This window comes from Echinococcus granulosus, assembly GCF_000524195.1.
Source record: "Echinococcus granulosus chromosome Unknown EG_S00040, whole genome shotgun sequence".
Taxonomy (NCBI): Eukaryota; Metazoa; Platyhelminthes; class Cestoda; order Cyclophyllidea; family Taeniidae; genus Echinococcus; species Echinococcus granulosus.
Genome location: NW_020170420.1, coordinates 149,363 through 171,296, shown reverse-complemented (window position 1 = coordinate 171,296; position 21,934 = coordinate 149,363). Strand labels below are relative to the sequence as shown.

The following is a 21,934-nucleotide window of genomic DNA, read 5'->3' as shown; positions in this document are numbered from 1 at the left end:
TCACACCTTCCGACGATCAGGTTGAATACTTTACACTAAAACTGCAAGGAGCCGATTCCTGTAGCTGATCCTAAGATACACCTAGTCTAGCCTGTCCTAGCCTAAAGAAGCAAGAGATTAGCAGAGTGTGAGATCGGTAGTTTGGATTCTCTAAAGCCTTGCAGATTTGCCTGAATAATATGCAATCACCCAGTGTGATGGCTTCAGTGGCGGGATAAACAACCACCTCAAGGTTGCACTTATCTTGATTTGCAGCAGACTCAGGGAGTAGATTGCCTAATCAATCAGCAGGGTGGTGAAATGTGAGACTGTGGGGAGATTTCACACACCGTGCTCTCGTATGTGGAAAGAGTCATTGATAAATGAAGACGGAAGAAGATAGAGTGAACCTTGAAGTTCTCCACCCCTTTTCACGAGCTAGATGTAGTCAAGTCTCTGTCCCGCTACATGGCAGACAAAGAGATCCTTCACTTTATTCAGATAAGAACTTTAGAAGGAGCAAATTCTGCCAACACGCTAAATCAAAATATGCACAGTGCTCGATGGCAATAATACTATTTCACCTTGGCATTCCCTAACTAGCCTCAATGCAGGTATGACCAACCAGATGGCGTGACATAGCTCATTGTCACTCCAACCTCCGTTAGCAGTTCTGTTAAGAGTTGGTGAAACTCCTATAGAGAAGCAGTTTCTTTATCCCTTCACCCCATGTCAGGGAGGATGACCAGGCTCTAACCCTTCCTGGTCTACATGATTGCGCAACTCATCAGCACTTCTCGCTGGATTTCCGGGTGATAAAGATTAGAAAATTTTATATCAAAGGTGAAAGGGCAGTTTCACGGGTAGTAGGTAAGAAATAATGACAAAGAAGCATCTATACGGTGTAGGAATGGACAGCTAAAGAGGGCTTGTCAGTGGCTATTGCCATTTCTCTTAGTCCTGACGAGTTGTTCAATGCCTCCTTCGGTATCCGTGCCAGTCTTTCCATCTCCAACTGCATCTGTCTGGTGACATTGAAGGAGCCTCACCGAAACGTGAATAAGTCAATTGGAGAGATCATCCGTCAGACTAATTGAAAATAACTTGACCACCATAAAATATATCAAATGCTATTGAGTAGATGCTATCTCCCGAGATAGCACAAAACATCACACTATTTTCTCTGGTCTCCTCATGAACCCGCAGAATCCGACGCTAGTAAGACAACTCTGACATTGTCGACTTATATTTACTCATATTCACGATAAACACGCTTTACCCTAATAGGAACCTATAGAACCTTTATCTGTCATTTTTTATCCAGAAATCCTTTGCTACTAAAATGATATTAGCTGGAGCATATAATGACAAAGTTGTAATAAAATGCAAATTATACAAGAAATCAAAGCACAATGAGATTGAAGGGGAGCTGGATTGAAACTAAACCACAAACTACCCATCACAGCTGGTACTGCACTGAACGCTGAGGTGGGGACTGTGCCGATTCTCAAACTCACTACTGCTGCTTTGCAAATTCGGATATTTCATGTCTCGGAGTTTCTTTAGTATTGTATGCCCTTTTACTACCTTTAATCAGCCTTTAATGCCATCTCTCACCCAAGGTAATTGACGATAAGAGTATCTGCAGCCTCTTGTCATTAGTAGGCATCAAAGCTGCTGAAGCAGAAAGAGCAGGCACTTTCAGTTCATTTTGCCATTGTGGTAGAGCAGCTCAGAAGTCGATGCTGCTAGCAGAAAAGTTAGATTATAGATAGGTTAGGACTCTCACGATTGATTCGGTTATAACGTAAGCCACTGATTTTGCTGACGGGGAGTTACCGTGGCAGCAGGTGGCCCGAATTTTCTCAAGGTCACCGACTAGATAATCAGTTGATTAGCTCATTAGAGCAGACGTCTTCGTTGGTTGACAACTTGTGTACGAATAAACACGGAGCTGTAACTAGCTGGGCAGTGGAGGCTGTCAGATCCTGCATCTGGGCCGGTGTCACTTGGTCAGCTCAGTTGCGCGTGCTTGTGATAACTGGTTGACCATGGTCCTCGAGTCGCACTTCTGGTGCAGCTAACACCGTCCCAGCCAATCAGAAGGGGCTGTTCCCAGGATGTAAAGAATTGAAGAACTGAAAGAGAGCGCTTTTCTGGATCCACAGATTTCCATGGAGAGCTTAAGAAAAAAATATGCAATGTGCCATGCCATGTTCTGTCTAGGATGTAGCTCGCCCCAATTTCATGAAAATTTGTAGTGACTTGTTTATGTGCCTCGTTATGGACCATGGACGTGCGTCAGGCGTTTGAGCTTAAATGGGTTGGCAGGCTTTAAAATTTCTTACAGCAGTAGTGTACAGCGTTTAAAAGAGGTGCAGCAGAAGAATTCGCTATCTAGATAAGAAAAGGTGTCATCGTGAAATGGGTGGCATGAAAAATTTCCGGTAATGCCAAGCCTAGATGCTAACTCAGGAACTCTTCCTCTACGACCATCCTCGAGGTCTGCTCCACGAGATCGTGTGCGCAACTGGGATGTATTGGCATTGATGCAACCTTACTTAATTGTGATTTGACGGTGTTACGCACATTCAATTGGACGTGGCTTCAAACACCCACCTTTATCCTGATTAATGTATCTAAAGGTCGTTTTCTAATTTGTGCGAATACAAGTCTAATAGAGGCTGATTATAGGTTAATATGCATAATTTTTTGGAATTTTAATTAGTGGATGAAGCTTTGAAGGGAAGGTGGATCTGAAATTAACGTGTAATGCGCCTTGTGGAGGAAGAACTTGTTTTCCAGCCTGCCCCCGGTGGATACCAAGAACACAACCTCATTTTACGCACAAAATAAAGAAAAGCCTAAACCAAAATAATGTACTGCTTTACACGCTCAATAGTAAATCATTGGAAAAGATCAAATGAATCCTCTTTGGAACGAGATAATTTGAGTAATATTTAGTGTCTGATTTGTTTTAGTAATTAGAGTTGGGATTTATAGAAGCTGGAAATAAGTTGAAGAGATCAGAAAAAGGAGAATAAAACGAGGCGAAATTTAGTGAACTCTTAATGCTCTCCCGTAAACAATAAAAACTGCTTTATTATTGTTGCAGCGATGTGTTGTAGACGGAATGCTTTTGACTCCGGTACGCATGATTATGAGAAATGGAAATGAGAGAACGGTAGCCAATATGTGTTCCAAGTAAGTGCCAAAAAGAATGGTAAAGTCGACCTCTCCTATAACCGATTCACAGCTCCAGAAGGCAACGCCAGAGATAATCGGCATTTTTAAGAAAAGTCTGAGTTTTAAACAAACTATTAGTAAAAGAAATTTGTTGCTTTTTGCGTAGATTTCGGCGTCAGCATCAGTGGTGGTTTGTCCAACGCTTTATCAGGAAATGGACTCTCAAATTCCGCTAGCAACCTGCTCGCTAAGGGTCTATCCTCTCGTCAACCCCTCACGGTCAGTAAAGGAGGGAATTCAAACACCGGTCTGACCCACTGGTTATTTTGGAGCTCCTACCTATCAGCAGAATTATTAACTCATTCTCCAGCTCACCAGACTCTCGGCGAACTTAAAACCCCATTTGTTGATGTTAGGGGCGTAAAGTATCATAGGCACTGACGGGTTGAAGCCAGAATGCTCATGACGCCCATCTGGCCGTCAATGCTAAATAAAGACCGAATAGAAAAATAATAGCCGACACATATAAGATGGTCCTCCTACGCAGTGAAGTGTGTTTTAAAGGGGGGTGCCTAAGGAAATAGTGGTGTTGACCTCTGGAATAAAGGATCGGCAGCTACAAGAGATGACGCCAGAAAATAGGGTGAGACAGGTATAGCACGAATGCGAGCAAACAAAAATTGGAACTGATAGGTTTGTCTTGATCTTTTCCTCTTCAATGGCGGTCAAGGCGGAAGTAGCGAAAACTATGTGGTTGTTTGGTGTTATCTCAGAAGGTACCATCTGATCAGCCTCATATGTCATGTATTTTTAGAGGTTAAGATATACTTGCCTCCAGGAGAATCAGGAAGTGACACGGAGTAGTAGTATCGATGAGTGGAGAGTGTGTTGGGTATTTTGTTTCCGCGTGGGTTCAAAAACTGCCCCTTTAGGAATCCTTAACTAAATAAAATAAAGGATCTCATGGTGAGCCAAAAGGCTGGACAAGCACAAATGCCTGTCTACGTATGACTGATGATGATGGCGGAGGACCTCAAGGGCCACCGTATTACCTTCCATCACCCTATTTTTGGTGACTCATGGCTAGCAGAGAAGAGCTGTGTCTCCACTGCAGTCTCACGCTTCACCCTTCTGTTGGTTGATTAGGCAATCATCTCACAGAGCCGTCGATCGGTCAATCACCCTGCTGCACCTCTTGATGTGTACAACGATGATGTGGTGGTTTACCACAGCACTAAAGTCAACACATTGAGTCACTGAACATTCGACAGACGATACATCAGGTTTTTTGAAAATTTCACCCACTAAGCACGCCGTGAGTGAGAAAACTGTGAAATTTGTACGCAAAGGAATTTAAACGTTTGGCAGTCGATCCAACGCCTGCAAAGAAATGCAGTTTATTGGTTGCTTCCACTATGGCTACCCTTCAATCACTTTATGCTTTCGTTGCTTGTCCATTTCGCATTTTTCATATACTCTGCTCTTGACTACCCCTATTTCTCTACAATTATTTCGTTCCTGATAATTTTGTAAATACGACTTCACTTTCGGTATAATATCACCTGATCTTTATCCACTAAAACTCGATGGAAAGTGTTGATTAACCACAAAATCGAGCTGACTAGTGTAGCTGGAGCCAGGTCATTCGCAATGGTTCTCATTCGACTGTCTGAAGCAAAGCGAAAGGGTCTAGGAGTTTTCACAGTATCTTACCAACATTGATCGGGGGTTGGATTGGCAATGAAGTAAGTCGCACTATCTAGTTAGTCATACCTGAGTTGAAGCTAATCAGGGGGCGATAACGGTGTAGTAATATCGTAGATTGAGAGCTTGTGTTGGTATTTTATTCTGATGTGGAACAATTCCTAATTAAACAAGTCGAACGGTGAGTGCTTTCTCTCTACATTCCCAAGTTTCGCCTTCTTGCAAACTGATTAGGCAATCTCCTCTTAGAGCTGTCAATCCGTTAATCACCCTGCTGCACCTCGCGATGAGTGGGACCTTGAGGTTGTTGTTTTCGACGCCATTGAAGTCATCTCAGTAGGTTATTGCACAGTGATAAAGCAGTTTTACTAGATTCTTTAAAATCTTAGCAACTATTCTCCCATTTGGCTGCTTCCACTGCCTGAGATTAGGCTAGGTGCTTCTTGAAAACACCTGCTTTCTCTAGTTTAGCGTTCTAAAATGAGATAAGCTTGCGGTTCTTATGCGGATATTTAGTCCTTGTAGTGGAAACACATTAACTTACCGATTGGAAAGCATGTGATTCATCAGCAAGAAGTGGCAAATTTCAGACTAGGTGTGAATGTTACCTCTGCCGCACATTGAGTAATCAGTTGAGCCGCCTAAATTTATTTGAGGCAGAGCACGTTAATCTCTCCTCTTCCAAGGCGTTCCCCAACTCCAATCTGATGGACAGTAATTCCATAGTGTGAAGTGATTGCCTTGCGTCATTTTGTCCTTTGCGTATTAATAATGCCACTTCTGTGCGTGCCTGTAACCCCACTAGATGTAATAGAGGAGCAAGAGGCAAAAGGAAACTCACAATCACCCTTTTCTAAGGCTCATCTTTTTCAGTAATGATGGGAATATACATCAATAAAATGTGAACAATGACTCAAAACAACATCATAAAATGGCTATAGACATGTATTAAAATCTCTTAGAAGCGTCACACGTAAATGCAAAAGCTTAGCCTCATTTCATGGTCTTTCTTGACCATGAAAATATAGTCGCATCTCAGATCCCACATGCTGTTGTAGCAGCAACTCCACAAGCCACATAATTGCTGCATCAGCAAGTACGCGTAAGTTGGCTTTGTATTATTACATGATTGTTGAAACAGTTGAGCATACGGGAAAGGTAATTGTATTTCATCTGTGCCTTTCTGTTCTCTACTGCACCTGGTGGGGATGGGGGCAAACCCTCACTGCGTGTCTGCAGCTTCTAAGGACTAGGTAAGCTTAGCGGTGGGAGACAGGAATCCACCACTTCCAGCTAGGATCATAGACACGAGCGCCAGAAGCGTGGCAAGCTATACTACTGAATTAGTGTTTATCGAATCAAGGTGGGACAAAGTCAAGTGAAGTTATGGGGTATGCTGGGACTGGGGAAGAATGTGTCGTGTCTCAAATGACTTCGGGCAACTCCAGCGAACAACCCTACTAGAGTGAGGATGACCAGATACACTGCAACGGCCACTGTCATGATCGAGATTAAGGAAGACCAAGTCTACTGGTAAAAGACAGTAGTCGTGCCGAAGATAGCCGCACACACAACAGTAAGGTGACAGGGGATTTTCAAGACATGAAGTATCTGGATTCGCAAAGCGGTAGTCAGTATGAGAATTGGCATGATTTTGATCTCTTGTCTATACTAGTTTAAAGACGCGAAGTAGATCACAATCCACACAATCTCAGTTGTATCCTCGCAACCCACACAGCCTACGGGAAGAGTTGAAAAGCAATCCACAACGCTTTGGAAAGGCGATTTCAAGGTCGCAGTCAAATAACAGTTATAGAATAGAAAGCTGTTTGCTGCAAAGTTTGAGGGTAAAAGCGAGTTATGACGAATAAAACACTAGAGTAATGGAATGCGGGGTGTCCTCTGGGATTTGCCTTTACGCCACTTTCTCAGCGGGCATATTTTGGCCTACGCTTCAGTAGCTCATTTACAAGTGGCACCAGGTAAGGTGATTGCTATAGCTCAACAGCACCACATGGAAGTGCTGGGAATTTCATTGAGGAGGTCATATTAACAAGTTTAAGTGTGAACGAGGGCGCAGTTGATATGTCACTCGATCCTCAACAAAGGAACTCCTGCCTGCTCAATTGCCTGCCGAGACAAACTTTAAGTGCAGTGACAAATCACTGTCGTATAACTAGCACCTGAGTTTAGAAGTTGGGTTCAGGTCATGTAAATATGAGAATGAGCAAAATATCCTGCTACTGATGCCACTACCGCTTAAAAGTGCCAAATTAGCCGGTGGGTCAGTCGAACGTTTTAACTGCCTTGTTTGCTGACTGCCCAGCTTGTTTTCTCACAGTCACCTCTGAGATGAGGATAGGTAAAATCTAGAGCTTTGATTGTACATCAAGCGTGCCATTGAAGAGAGGAAACCTCTACTACTAGCAAGGTCTTTGAATCTCCCCAAACTTTTCCTAATCTCATCACCACACACTACCACCCCTCCTTCCTGCAGACTATCGCAAGGAGGATTGAGATGAAGTGTACTGCTTTGACTTTTGTCTGGCATTTGGACCTCCCTTGAGAGGTTCCCCAACTCCTTAGCTTAGATAGGCTGTATCATCTCGAATGAGTATGAACTCCAACGTGGTATCTCAATGGCAGTGTTAGGGATGAGATGCCACTTAGATCCACCGGTATGCCTGTGCAGAGCCAGTTACAGTGTAGAGGGAGTAGGGGATTTGCACTGCTCCAAGGATCAGCTGGATGGTAGATGTGACTATTCCTTATCTCACTTACGTGGACTCAGTGCTCCTCTATCATCTCTCTCCGTTAGGCTTCGGTTATACTGTTCAGGAGTGGGAGGTTTTGTCACTAAGAGATTCTGAAACACTTTGTGTTCTCACAAAACAGTGTTTACTTCCCTCATTCACCCCAAAACTCACCGAGTGATATGCGTTACAAGCGTTCTGTGAGAGAGTCGCCTTCTGCTGCCCAAAGTTAAGGAGAACAGAGCGGCAATACTACTGTGCAGACAGTCAGCCTTGAGAGTAGGTGTGCGACGTAAAGAAAGAGTAGTGGCTATAGATATACCGGGAGAACCGGTAAGCTTGACGAAACTATTTTAATCTCACTAGTTATGCATTTATCCCACTATCCATTAATTCATCTATCTATTCATTCATCCATCCCATAATTCACATATCTATCCACCCATTCCGCATACATCACCCTATTAATCCACCCTTCTACATGATCACCTACCTTTAAACCTCCCTCAAGGTCCTTTTCAACTATCTCTGAGTATATACTCTCCCGTCTTCCTACCCATCTACCTACCTACCAATTGCCTACTTACCATTACAATGACCCATTCCCTCATTTATCAATACCAAAAGGCATTAGATCAGGCACCTTAGTCTGTAGTCGCCCAGTCTTTACAAGCAAGACCATGCCTGGCTTCAACTAAGAGTCCTCATAATTTCACGTAGATGCCCTCAACAAATGTGTCCACAACTAGAGAGACATGGCAGCAAAAACATCTCGGCATCTATGATACATAAGTGGCTGCCACCTCAATGGTGACTTAAATCGTGTGCTTTGCTAAATTTACACAAGGCTGGCAGATCAAAGGACAGGAGACAAAATGACTCAGGTAGGAAGCAAGTGACACATGACTGACTACTTTCATTCAAATGATTGTGCGACCTAGGGAAGAAGCAAAAGTGTAAAATAACACCCCAAAATTTACATGAATTTGACCAAATCAGAGGGCATGCTGACTTGTGAGAAGAGTCGTCCATCAAGACGACGAATGGAGACTATGCTTCAGTGTCTGATCGTTAGATCGTTGATGAGACTAACCGACACAGCAACCGTGAGTGCAATTGCAGAGGCTGCATTAATAGGCGACTACATTTTTCTCATGTCCGGATAGTAGGTGATCCCAGTGAAGGAGAGGACTGTGGAGATGACTGCAAATACACAGGCTGCGATTCTACTGCAAGAGTTGTCACATACTAGCAGGATGCTGAGAACAAAGCTATCAATGAGAACAACCAGACCGGCTGTTAAGAGGAGACCACCAGTCACCTTGGATTCGGGGTAGCGATGACACTTGGCACTTAAAATTCTGTCCCCACAGTTCCAGTTACCATATCCAGTGACGAAGAAGAAGAGGAACGCTGCCACGAATGCAAAGATTAAACACATCACCTTCCAAGCCATAACTTACATGTCCTCCTCCTCCTTGTACTTTTTCTCCTTCCTTTATTCCTCCCTTTATATCCTCCCATCTGGGTCAAGGCCATTCCACAGCACGTGCCTCAGACGACTATAACTGCGAATACTACCGCTTTCCTGCATCTGAAGCTAAAGAGGGAGAGGGGGGGGTTCCACCTCACAAGAGCATCCAGTAAACACCAGAGGAGTCTTTTCACCACTGCGGTTTAGGCAATCCCTATGGGTACACGTTATCAATGGGGGCTGTTGTAGGAACACTCAAAAGCACCGCCTTCTCGGGAATAAAGCAACCCACTAATCTAGACTGATTTTAGGGCCCCATGTAATCCTAATTAGGCTCGATATGGATCGAGTTACTTTTATTTATGTAGTTTGTGAAGTGCTAATTAAATGAAGAGTCTTCTTACGGTCTACCTCCCTTTCCCACACTTCTCCCTTCTGTAGTATGTTCAAGTTTTGGGTGTTTTTTCTACCCTCCGACCGCATTAAAAGGCATTTTTAAAGGAAACAAAGCAGATCCCTCTCTACACTTTCCACCGATGACGCAAACTGGGAGTAGCGTTGGCCGTGAAAATAAGACAGGATCTTAGGCTTTACAAGGTGATGTGTTAGTAACACCGCTTGCTGAAGTTAGCCACACGCACAACAGCAATGCCATTGGCTGCATCAGTTCTTACCTTCTTGGTCGCCATGATAAGAGCCATGACAACAGCACCAAGAAGGCTGGTTAAGCCCGATGGTAGGATGGCAAGGCCACTTGATGGCAGACATACTTTCTTGTGTATTCATTAGTAAGAACGTGGCCACAATCGCATGATTTTATCTTAGAAACTTAACACGTCCCAATGTTAAGGACAAAATCCACACGGGAACGCCAAGATTTTCTTACTATCAGTGTGAAGAGACGCCTAGCCTAACCTCTGACAAAGAGATGGCAGAAGAAGGAGAGATAGATTGTCAGATGTTTTGCGAAACCCGTAAAATTGTCTGACTAATATGCAACTGCCTGATGTGATTGGGGTAGAGGTGTTGAAAACCACCACATCAGGTTGGCACACATCACGAGTTTCAGAAATGTGATTAACAAATCGACATCTTTCACATGAGAGATCTTAATGAGTACGTAGAAAGGTGAAATGTAGCTCACCTCAAGCCCACTAAAAGTAATGAGTTGAGAATCGCAGAAGGAGTAGACGCTAATCCTACGTCAGAACAAAACGTCTTAACGCGCTCTTTAACCCACTATACTACTACCTTCCATCAATCGCTCATCAGCCTTAACTCAAGACTAACTAGTCAGAGAGCGTGACATACCTCATAGCCACTCCAACTTCTACGCATGGAGTTGTCAGGGTGCGGTGGCACCTCCTGGAAAGAGGCGCTTTCATACCCCCTCACCCCCCGTCCGCCAGTCAGATGCGAATTAGGGAGGATAACCAGACTCCCACTCATCCTCCAATTTGGCACGATTCCAAGGCACATCGGCACTTCGTCTCAAATTCCCGGTTAATAAGGCCTAGGCACTACTATGGTGAAAGTAAAATAGCAGTTTTGGAGGTAGCAGGAGAGAACTACTGCCAGAGAAGCACCATTGCGGGGCAAGGATGGAGAGGTTAAGAGGAATTGACAGTGGTTATTGCCTTTTCTCTCAGTCCTGGCGATACCCATGCCAGTCATTTTAACTCATACTACATCTCCCAGACTGATATTGAGGCTTCAGCACCGAAAGCTGTGCAAGTAAATTCGATGAAACTATACATCGGACAGATTGAAAATGGGTTAATGACCAAAAATATGAAATAAATGACATTGGGTGAATAATATCTTCCTGATTAACAATAAATAGCCACTTTTTTATTTCCCATTGTCATGACTGCAGTAGAAGAGAAAACAATGCAAACAGCATTTAGCTGCAGCATTTTGTTTGTCCTTATTCACGCTAGGCATGCTTCACTCAGAGGGGGAAAAAAGAGTACTTTTATGTGTACCGTTTCCAACCACAAATTCTGGGCTACTGAATGGCAATTTGAAGTGATGTTGAGTGACATAGTTGGAATAAAATGCAACAAGAGTGGAAAATGAAGGCACAAAGCGATGTAGGAGGCGTCAAATTAAAAGGAACTAACTAACTGCTTCTCTTGCCAAGCCTTTGTTCAAGCAATGAGGCAGGAGTACCGTTGGGAGTTTGACAAGCGAACGTTTCCCTACTGAGCAGTTGTTGAGGAAGTTCGCAAGAGCATTTTTTTAATGAATTGCTTGACAAGCCATCACCGTGTGGACTTAATTTGTATCTTATTCGCTGGTGACATCTCTTCGAGCTGTGATTGGGTTTGTCTGCAGGTCAATCCTACTTTTGCTTAGGCACCCACTTGCCAATCATGCTTTATGGAGTGGGAGGATCATCTTAAGCATATCGGCTATCATTCCTCCACTTTGTCTTCAGCCATTTTAAATCAAGAGAAAAATGCACAAATGCAATTATTAAAACCATTCAAGCACAGCGGAGAATCGTTTTAATAATAAAATTAGACGACACGTTCCAACAAGTGGACCAATTTGCCCAAATGTGATAAAGCTGTGCTCGCAGCAACCGCTCCGCGCGCGCAGGTACGCCACCGTCTACTCGCCGTGTTTAAATGTACAGATGGAAGTGGTGGTGGGTGACGAGGTTAATAAAATCTGGTAAACGAGGTAATCACGTTGTCAATTTGTGTGATTTAAAGTAGTTTTCCGAAGGCGGGGGTTCTCCCTACTGCCGCATTTGATGCGCTAATGTAGGTTAAGACTTTGTCCACTTCCATGTCACAGCCGGCTGAAAAAAGTCAGTGTAGGAGAAAATTAAAACGCTCGTCTGACGCGCTGGTTAATTTTGCACTCCTAGGTAGCAGCAGCAGCAGGATTGTTTACTCACTCTTGCTTTTACTAGCCCCTCTCCAAACATTTAATCTCAGATTTGAGTAATGCGAGAGTGGCATGACGTGGGCGCGTTGATCTTGGATGCTAAGGCAACCGTGTGGTCAGAAATTCTTTCTGCTGACGATTAAGTAGTATATCAACTACGTGCATGTTCACACTTAAGGCACATTGAGGTTGCCCCTTTGACTAGTCTGCCATTACTTTAATCTGGAGTTTTGAATAACAAAAATTGCTTAATTTAAAACCGCTTGTACATGCTGTGTTGAAACGCAAGTCACAATGAGTGTATCTTAACAGTGGTAAATAAGCTCAGTGGACAGTCCCTTTTGTCATTATTCTTGTGATTTTTGTTTTGTCAAATGCTGCTTTCACCTTGAAACTGTACATTTGGTGGCTTATTCATCAAGAAGGCGCTTTTGATTCCACCTTTAAATTGCGCTTCGAAAGTGCAGAGCGCTGTATTCCAACCCTTCTCCCTTGGCTATGCGGCTTGACGGGACACAGCTGTGATCTTGATCTTTCCTTCTCTCCAAGATCTCTTCTCAAAATGCAAATAAATGTAATAGTGCTTTTTGTGGAGTATGAATGATTATGCGCCTTTAGAATAATGTAGACTGAGAACTCGAATTGTGCCAATTCTCCAATTTACCGCTGCTTCCGTGTCTTTGTAAATCCTTGATAATGCATGTATATTGCTATCCGACAAGTCACTGTGTTGCCCATTTGCTAATGAATTGGTGTTTAAGGTGGATGCAGTCTCTTGTCATCGGTGGCCTCCAAAGTCACACACGCTGTCACTACGCATTTTCATTTCATCTTGTCGCCATAGTAAGGCAGGCCAGAATTCATTGTTGGCAGCTGAGATGTACAGAGATCATATTAAAACCAGATTTTATGTCTCACTGTTGATTCAGACATTATCCAAAGCCCCACTTTTTTTGGTTTTATGTTACCGTGGTCGCTGGTCGCCTCCCTTTCTCAGTGTCACTAACCAGCTAATCAGTAGGTCAAGGCAATATGATAGACGTCTTTGACGGTTAACAGCGTGCGTGAGTCAACACGGAGAGGTGGCATGACCGACGATGGGTAGTGGACACTGAACGTGCCTGCGTCTGCGGCCGTGTCAGTGAACCGATTCCGTTACGCGTGTATTTGATAACCACTTGACCTTGAACCCAGACTGACACTTCAACCAATCAGATGGGACTGACCGAGTGAGGGGCTATTTTGGGAATGAAAAATTTGGAGAATAGAAGGAGTTCCAGAAGGGAATGTATTTCCGTTTTATAAGACAAAAATTGTATTCGTTGCAGCACTTTTCACAAACATGTTTGGAACAATATCATTTGAGAAACAGTTGACGCTTCGCTTGTTTCAGTGATTTCAGTATAGTGTACCATTAAGGCTATCGTTTAAGCAATATTAGCCCTTCGAGTATTCTTGCACAGACGTGTTGAAGTCATACTGCCTTTAACGTCCATGTAACCATCACCGCGAAATGGATATAAAATGGAAATACGATGGCTGACATGCATAAGATGGTCCTTCTCTGGGTTGGCGCGTGCGTCTAAGTGAGTGCCCACGCAAATGTTAAAAATGACCTTTGCCATAACTGTGCCATTTCTCCAAGAGGTGACATCACAGAAAGTTTACACACCTCGGACACATACGAGAATAAATCCATTTGTTTCGCTTAATCTTCATAGGCCGGAGAGCAGTTAATCAGAAAAGGTGCGCGCAAACTTCAACAACCTGCTCAGTAATGATTCGTCCCATCGGCACACTCCTAACAGTCCCCCACCTCAGCTTTTAGTGCGGCACCAGCTATGACGGGTAGTTTGTTGTTAGGTTTCACTTTGGCTCCCCTTCGATCGCTTTTTGCTTTGATTCCCCGCATTCTTTGCATTTTATTCCAACTTTGTCATTAAATGCTCCTGACTCCTCCTTCAAATAACATTCCAAAAGCTCAGGGTGTTGCATTCCAACTCCTCCCCCATAGCTGTGTGGCTTGCTGGGACACAGTAGTGATCTTAATCTTTCCTTCTCTCCAAGATCTCTTCTCAAAATGCGAATAAATGTACTATTCCTTTTTGTGGAGTATGAAAGATTATGCTCCTTTAAAATGGTGGACACTAGGAAGTCGAGTTGTGCTATTTCTTTAACTCACTATGAACCCGGTCAGCTCGGTTACGCGTACCTGTGATGACCGGCTGACCTTTGGCCTGAAGTGACACTTCAAGTACAACTAACGTGGCCTCAGCCAATCAGGAGGTACTATCCGACTGAGTGAAAGGCTGATTCAAAGATGTGAAAAATTTCAAGGATTTGAAAAGAGAATGCTGTTCTGAGTCTGCATGTCTCCACAGTAAGTTTCTTGTTAAATCATGCGGTAGGAAGAATAGGATTGCTTATGACGGAGGGAATCAGTGCCCGTTGATAAAGTGGTTAAATTTTGCAGCTATATCCACGTCAAATTTGCATCTATGTAAAAAGAACTAGCTCCAAGGATCTTCCTTGTTCACTTAGAATACGTTTTGATTTATAGGTATGTTAACAACAGATAGTCTTAAGTTGGACGTTAAAGTGCTCGCATTCCCAAATTGGCTGCTTCTTAACGCCTCGCGATTGCTCAAGTCTTCTTTGTCCTAAACTGTGGATTTGAGGGCATCCCGTGCCTAAACTCAACCGCGATTGGGATAATGGAAGTCATTTCTCGCAGGGCAGCTTCTCCCAGATAAAAAAGAAGGTTTGCGCTTCTGTGCGTACAGCTCGCTCCAATATCGTGCAATTTTGTGGGGACTTGTAAAATGTAGGAACTTGTTTGTGTGCCTGGTTATGTAGCATAGACGCTCGTCTATCCTCAGGTTCAGTACTTCTGATTACGCTCTCTGCCACATCCCTCTCACCCTAAACGATTATGCCGTATAGCCTCAACGAGCCTGCTGTGGTTGTAGACTAACTCGGTTATCTGTAACTCCCCGTAGTGGTAATGTGCAGCTTGCAAAGGAAGAGTAGAAGCAAAATCCACCTTCTGAAAGTAGCCTAAGGAGATCGGCACTAGAGATGTTTCTTCTTTAGTCGCTTTGTGCTTTGATTATCCTCTGCTATTGCATTTTATTTTATCTTTGCCACTGACTACCTCTACTAATTTTTTTTGAGTAGCTTAGCATTTCTGGTTACAAGAAGCTAACGAAAATCCTCCTGTTTTCTTTTTGAGTGAAGCACGTGTAGGGTGAATGTGAGCAATCGAAAGTTGGCACTGACAACGCTGTCCCTATCGCCTCAGCTTCTACGGCGTTTATGACGATGGCAGGCAAAATAAAGTGGATTTTTCTGTTATCGCGGGAGATGTCATCTACCCGATGACATTTATTGCTTATTGTTGGTCGTCAAGTCATGTATGCCTTGTGTACAATCAGGGATTACCATGGTGTGGTAGTATGGTGGGTAGAGAGTGTGCTGGGCACTTTGTTTCGGTGTGGAAGTAAGATCCGCTCCCTCATAAATCCTTTAGTGAATAATTCGAAGGGTGTCGGGGTGGGAAAACTGATGAGACAAGCACAAATCCTGGGCTAGGTCTGACCCATGTAACTGGCAAAGGACCTCAAACCTTGACATACTGGCTTCTGTCATGCATTTTCTGTGGCTTATGCTACTCACAGGAGAACGGACAGTGTCTGCTCGCTGCAGTCTCAGGAATCATCTTTCTGCTACTTGATTATGCGATCTGCTCCCATAGTTGTCATTCGGTTAATCACCATGCTTTACCTCGTGATGTGTGCAATTTCGATGTGGTGGTTAATCGCACTACAAAGCCATCACGGTGAGTCATAGCACATTAGTCAGGCCAATTTACAAGTCTGTCACAAATTCTAAGCACAGATCTCACCTTCTGCTGCTCCCTAGCCCTTTGAGGTATGGCTAGGCGGCTCTAAAAACCAGCTGTATTTATTGGTTATTCTCACTCATAATGGGAAATTTTGTCTTTCTCTTGTAGACTTTTGATCCTGATAGGTGGAGCACCTGATGTTAAAGGGAAGAAATCATACGATCCGATGGCGAGAGGAGTCTTATCTTGGATTATGCAAAAGTGTTTCTTTCATCACACATATCATGCATGTAAATTTGATCCGCCTTGCTGTGACAACCAGATATTCGATGTCCAAATGATACAATGGCTTAGTCCCCTCTTCTCGGTGCATTGCAGCTGCATTGTTCTTCATGTCTTTTAACTGATGAATGCACAAGGAAAGAAGTCTACAAAACAGCTAATCGCGCCTACCAGGAAGCCTGTTTCACTAGTCTCTCATTATAGTGAGGAAGAAGACAAGGATTGATGTGTCCACTGGAATTGTAGTTGTGTGTGGGGCTATCTTAAGCATGAACAGTGTCTCCTACTACTACAAGTATTTGCTAATTTGTTCATCCTAAATCGCTATCGTGACTATGGCTGTTGCAGTGTCTGGCCATCTTTGCCTTGGTCAAGGTAATTGCTGGACTCATCTGGAGTTATTTGTGACGCAAAACATCTTCCTTCCCACAATTCTCATAACATCTCGAAGCGTTCTTCCACCTTACTCTGATAGACACTAATTCAGTAGTATATTTTGTTACTCTTTCCCTGCCATGTCTAAGACCGTAATTGCTAGTGGTAGATCTGGTGGGTGCCCATGACAGTGAAGTAACTGTCAGGTAAATGTCAGCTTTGGACACAGCCTCTACTTATTTTATACAAGAATGGATTATTAAAGTGAAGGAAGTGGTATGGAATGGGGAAACAGCAAGTAACAAGGTACTGACTGAGTGCATCTGGGTGAGCGTTTGACTCACCAGAGCAATAGAACTGCAAAATAACCCTCCAAAATCAGCAGGAATTTTGGTTGGACATCTAAAAGGGGCAAATGGATTTGTGGGAAAAGTCATCCATCTAGACGAATAAAAGAGACAATTCAAGGTGGAAGTATAAGGCCCTCTCTTTGGGAGCTTTAGTGTTTGGCTGTCAGGTCGAAGATGCAAATGCCGGAAAGAGCAGCGGGGAGTGTCGTTGCAGTGGTTGTCATAATAGGCAACCAAAGTTAGTATGGAACGAAAGAAGAGCTCGTGTATAATTTGAGCTAGGCCACTTCTTGTTATCGGATCTCTTCAACACCAGTGGGATTAAATATCCACAAAACAGCCGCAGGACATTTGATTTGTGGTTCAGAAAATCCAATTTAGTTCTTCCGGTTTCAAGAAACGCCTAGCGAAACCTCAGACAGGTAGAACAATAAAAGGCGGGATCAGTGGTTAAGAATTCTTGAGAAACTTGTAAAGTCGTTAGACTAATGTGCAGTGGTCAAATGTGATGGCTTTGGTGGTGTGATAAAGCATCACGTCAAGCTTACACAATCAGCCTGTGCATTGCCCGTCATCTTCGCCGTTACCTCGATAGTTGGGCTCCTCTAATTTATGGATTTGAACCAGAATTAGTCGCCCTGCATTGCAACAGCTGCAATGACACTCACCACTGCACTTCTTGTCATTCTCATCTTTGATCTGACAGCCAAACAGTGAACTGCCTCAAAACCTCTTTATTACGCGTTGTCTTTTCTGCTCAATCTTGTTGTGATAGTAATCTGTAGGGAAGTCTGTATGATCTTTTGAGGTAGTCAAATAAAAGTCTTGTTAATGTCGATGGGTTACTTAGCAGTTCTACTACCTTATTAGGTAGCACAGTAGCTTGGTTGCACGTTGGCGGTCATTTGTCACTTGCATTTCATCTGGTTTATTTCACCTCCATTACTCTCATCTACCAGCCTTATATAAACTAAGCAGAGGTTATAATACTTGGCACGCTTTCCATTCCTCACCATTTGAGGCTCAAAAGCGAGTTGTGCCAAAACTGCCCTGCCAGAGAGTATGGCCAGCGCCCCCTCAATGCTGAGAGGGACAGGATGACTCCACGTTTGTGGAGAAGCCGGCCTTTTGAGTAGACGTGTGTGGTAGACAAATAGCTTTGAGGTCAGATGTACCCGGAGACCTAACAAACCTGACTCCTCTGTGCAATTTTGTGGGTGGTGGGGAGCAAAGATGAAATTGTGGCATTATTTTCGGAGATGTCGTGGCCACCGTGGTGTGCAATTTCACCAGTCATTGGATAAGCCCTAGGACGCCTTCGTAGTGGAGTGAGGGCTCCAGTTTGATAGATATGGATATTCTATTGATTCATACATTCATCCACACATCAATTTATCCAATCCGGATTCATCCCACCATCTATATCTCCATTCACTATCCATCTATCTATTAATCTCATCTCCCCAGAATCCATCCATTTCCTACGCATCTCTCCATTCACCCCTCCCCCCATCGTCATACCTGCCTATTACTAAATCTCCCTAGATGACTATCTTTCCAAATATTTCTACCTGTTTGCTAATCAATCATTCTTCCCATCTGTCTACTTACATATCTACGGATTATCTACTTCCTAGTGCACTGAACCACTCCCTTATTTTCCAACACCTTCATGCATAAGGCTGGGAGTCTTTTTCTGAAGTCACCAGGTGTCCAGATGCAAGAGCACACTTTGGGGGCATAGAGATACAGCAACAAGAAGGCTTTAACAACATTAAGTTGCTTTCAGTGATTGTAACAATTAGGTAGTTGTCACATAAGTATCATATGTGAGCAGAGCCACTGGTTAATTTGCACTAGGCTGGCTGTCATAATTCTTTAAGGAAAAATACATAGTTACCAATTCGAAGAAGTGAATGCAAGACAGAGCAGTCGTGAGTGTCATTGCAACAGTGGCAATGAGAGGTGACGAAAGTGTGAGAAATTTTGCAAAGTAGCAGACCCCGGCGATTGAGAGAACGGCTGAGATGACTGCCAGTACACATGCTGCAATCGCACTCCAGAAGTGGTCAAAAACTATTAGGACTACGAGAAGGATGCCTGTGAGGAAAATAACCAGGCCGGCTGTCAAGAGGAGAACACCTGTCAGCCTAAGAGATTTAGCGCGAAGACAATCACCACTTAGAATGCTGCTCCCACACTGCCATCCATCATAGCCAATGGCGAGGAAAAACAACAATGCTGCCACAAGTGTACAGATTAGGTACCACATCCTCCGATCCATGGGTCTTACGTTCTCCTCCTCGTGCTTCTTCTCCTTATGCTCTCTCGCCCCATCTGTCACGTTTAATACTCACACAGAGTTCAATTTCGTCATACAGCACGTGTCAGGTTCTGGTGATGTGCCATAACCAAGAAAAGGTAAAAATTCACTCCCTATCTTTGCCGGGGTAGGTCTTCTTCTGTCAGGGAAACAGTGCTTTTATATAAAAGAAGTAAAAATAAAGCAAGAGCTCTCAAATCATAAGCGGGACTTTGGGGCTTATGTCCTGAAAAGCATTACAGCAATTGTAGCAAATGTTGCCCTATGTTCCACGTGTATGTGAACGTCGCGGACAAATTCGGTCTCTAGTCCAAATACTGTAGAGCAGAGTGGCGGTGGTGATGTCCGATAACTTACAACCTTCACCTGCTGAGGAGTGAACAGTCAATAGCAGACAGTTAGAGAGGATTTCGCTAATCGAGGGCATCATACACACACACACACCAGAGAAGTCTTTCCACCGCAACGATGGATACAATCTTTTTGACTGCACGCTTTCGTAAAGTTGGAAGAAAATGAAACAGGATCTTTCAATGAAATCATTAAGAGATTAGAAGGCAACCAACAAACTGCATGTCTCTGCAGGCATTGAACCGAAGGACAAGTGCTTAAATTTACTCGTGTATTGACCTCTTAGCTTTCTTGACAACGGAGAGCTCAGCGATTGAGGTGGGTGGAGTAGAAATAACAGTAGAGAATGAGAGATGAGTAGTTGGAATGCTCAAGAAACCTGCAATATTACCTAATAATGTGCAATGACTCAAAGTAATGGCTTTAGTGGTATGGAAAACCACCACTTCAAGGTTGCACACATCATGAGGTGCAACAGAGTGAGTGACCGATTGACAGCTCTGGGAGGAGATTGCCTAATCAGCCAGTAAAGGTGATATGTGAGACTGCAGCGAGAACACACTCACATTCTTCTGTGCGTGCCGTAATTCACCAAATAAGGAAGGCGATATGGCGATTTACTAGGTTAGTTGCCAGATTTATGAGTCAGCCGTAGCCAAAAATTTGGGCATGTTTCGCCAATCGGCTTACGAGGAGATCTTTCGAATTATTCAATTAGGAACTGCCCTAGGAGCAAATTTCGAACCCACGGCAGAACAAAACACTCAAAACGTTCTTCGTTCATGAAACTACCACATTGTGGTAATCCCTAATTGGCCTCACCACAAGTGTGACTTGACGACCAAAAATCAGCAGTAAATTTCGCCGAGTAGCTGATATACTCCGAGATAAGGCTAAAAAATACCTTTTATTCGGCTGCCACCGTCATAACCTCTTAAAAGCGGAAGCGATATGTACAACGCTATCAGTGCCAACTTTCCTTTGCTCATATTCATGCCAAACAGACTTAATTCTAAAAGAAAACGGAAGGATTCTCATTAGTCTCTTTTATCCAAAGAAGGCGAGCTACTAATATGAAATTAGTAGCGGTAACAGTGGCAAAGTTACCAAAGCGGGTACAAAACGCATTAAAGGAGGAAAGTGGAGTCAAACTGAGTTTAGTCAAGTAACTGCTCGTCTTAGCAGGCTTGCAACAAGCAACAAGTCCTTGGAGAGGGGCATCTTTTGAACGTTTGACTTGCAAATGGAGCACCTTTTCAGATGAACCGATCAACCTGCCACCGCAGACACCGGCTTCCGAAGACCAAGTAAAATAGAACAAATTTCTTTCACCAATATTTTGTTTCTAGTCTGGCCAAGATCTGAAGGATCCCGATCGTCTCTCATGTCATCTTTTGGGGCTGCGATTCAGTTAAATCAGAGGTCCAACTCACCATTCCATTCGTCCCTTACTTCAAACATATGCCGGCTACAGTTCTCTCAGTTTACTGCAGTTTCTCATGCACGGCCAGATGGCGACAAAAGCATGAGGTCTTCAACAACTCGATGCAAGAGCATTCGAATGGCTATTATTGTTTAGGGGAGAGTATTAGCGTTTCACGGAATCCCACAGCTATTAATTCTCCTATTGCCTATCTATTTAACTAAGCTCTAGCGTCAAAATATTCACAGCAATAACTTCTGAAACAGACCAGGTACTGAATATTAACCATATAATCTTGTTTTAAACAAGATTCAAATGATACGTTTAATTGGAATAAATAAAACCACATAGGGCAATAAATGTGCTCAGTATTGGATGTTCTTTAATTTATACTTTAAACAAGATTAAGCTCATGGTATCCACTGCCTGCATGCTAGGAAAAAGCTTCTACAGATCCACTTTACCTTCAAGGTGACAACTAACAAAAGTGCAGAAAATTGTTTATAGTAAGAAATTGAACCAAACAAGAAGAGTGGCAGAAGTGAGCAGCATCTTCATCAGTGCTACTTCAAACGTGTTGCACAAGACTGCAGCAAACCGCAGTCCATGTTTGAAGTGACATTTCTAAGGACCTACGAATAGGCCTGAGTCGGGTTAAAACGCTCATGTATATTACCCTAATATTTGCAGCTATTAGACCTGCATAAGCACCAAGAATTTGTATAAACGCAGAAAATTCACTTCCAATAGGAAGTGTGCAATATTATTCAACCACAATCAAGCAAAGATGCACGAAGCTTAAGCATTCCAGTTACACACACGACTTCGTGGAGCAGATCCTAAGAAGAGGTAATGAGGAGGCATTTCAGAAACGCCAAGAATGGGGGGTCGATCATGCAATGTAGCGCCATTTTCATGTTTTAAAAGTTGAGAAATTGTGATGTTACAATTCAACCTAGATTTCATGGTAGAAGTAACGAGAAGGAAAGTCG

The 21,934-nt window shown here is 43.4% G+C and overlaps 3 protein-coding genes across 3 annotated transcripts in view; 1 reads left to right on the top strand and 2 right to left on the bottom strand. All coding sequences in view use genetic code 11, as the record gives it.

Moving 5' to 3' along the window:
• The window catches only part of EGR_05434 (hypothetical protein), a gene marked incomplete at both ends in the record, with an annotated part of 5,840 nt that extends 4,423 nt beyond the window's left edge, over positions 1-1,417 (top strand). Inside the window, one exon of the mRNA XM_024494683.1 lies at positions 1,304-1,417. Within this exon, the coding sequence (XP_024350868.1) occupies positions 1,304-1,417 (114 nt within the window). The remainder of the gene's footprint in view (positions 1-1,303) is intronic.
• Positions 1,418-8,763: 7,346 nt separating this feature from the next.
• On the bottom strand, positions 8,764-9,078 carry EGR_05433 (hypothetical protein; the record flags this gene model as incomplete). Its single annotated transcript, XM_024494682.1, has 1 exon — positions 8,764-9,078. One exon carries the CDS (start codon positions 9,076-9,078, stop codon positions 8,764-8,766), a length of 315 nt encoding a protein of 104 aa, XP_024350867.1.
• Positions 9,079-10,771: 1,693 nt separating this feature from the next.
• On the bottom strand, positions 10,772-20,980 carry EGR_05432 (hypothetical protein; the record flags this gene model as incomplete). Its single annotated transcript, XM_024494681.1, has 8 exons — positions 10,772-10,921; positions 12,211-12,298; positions 13,865-14,095; positions 15,975-16,083; positions 16,118-16,241; positions 16,840-16,936; positions 19,203-19,324; positions 20,972-20,980. The coding sequence occupies 8 exons, from the start codon at positions 20,978-20,980 to the stop codon at positions 10,772-10,774; spliced, it is 930 nt and encodes a 309-aa protein (XP_024350866.1).
• Positions 20,981-21,934: the final 954 nt, after the last annotated feature.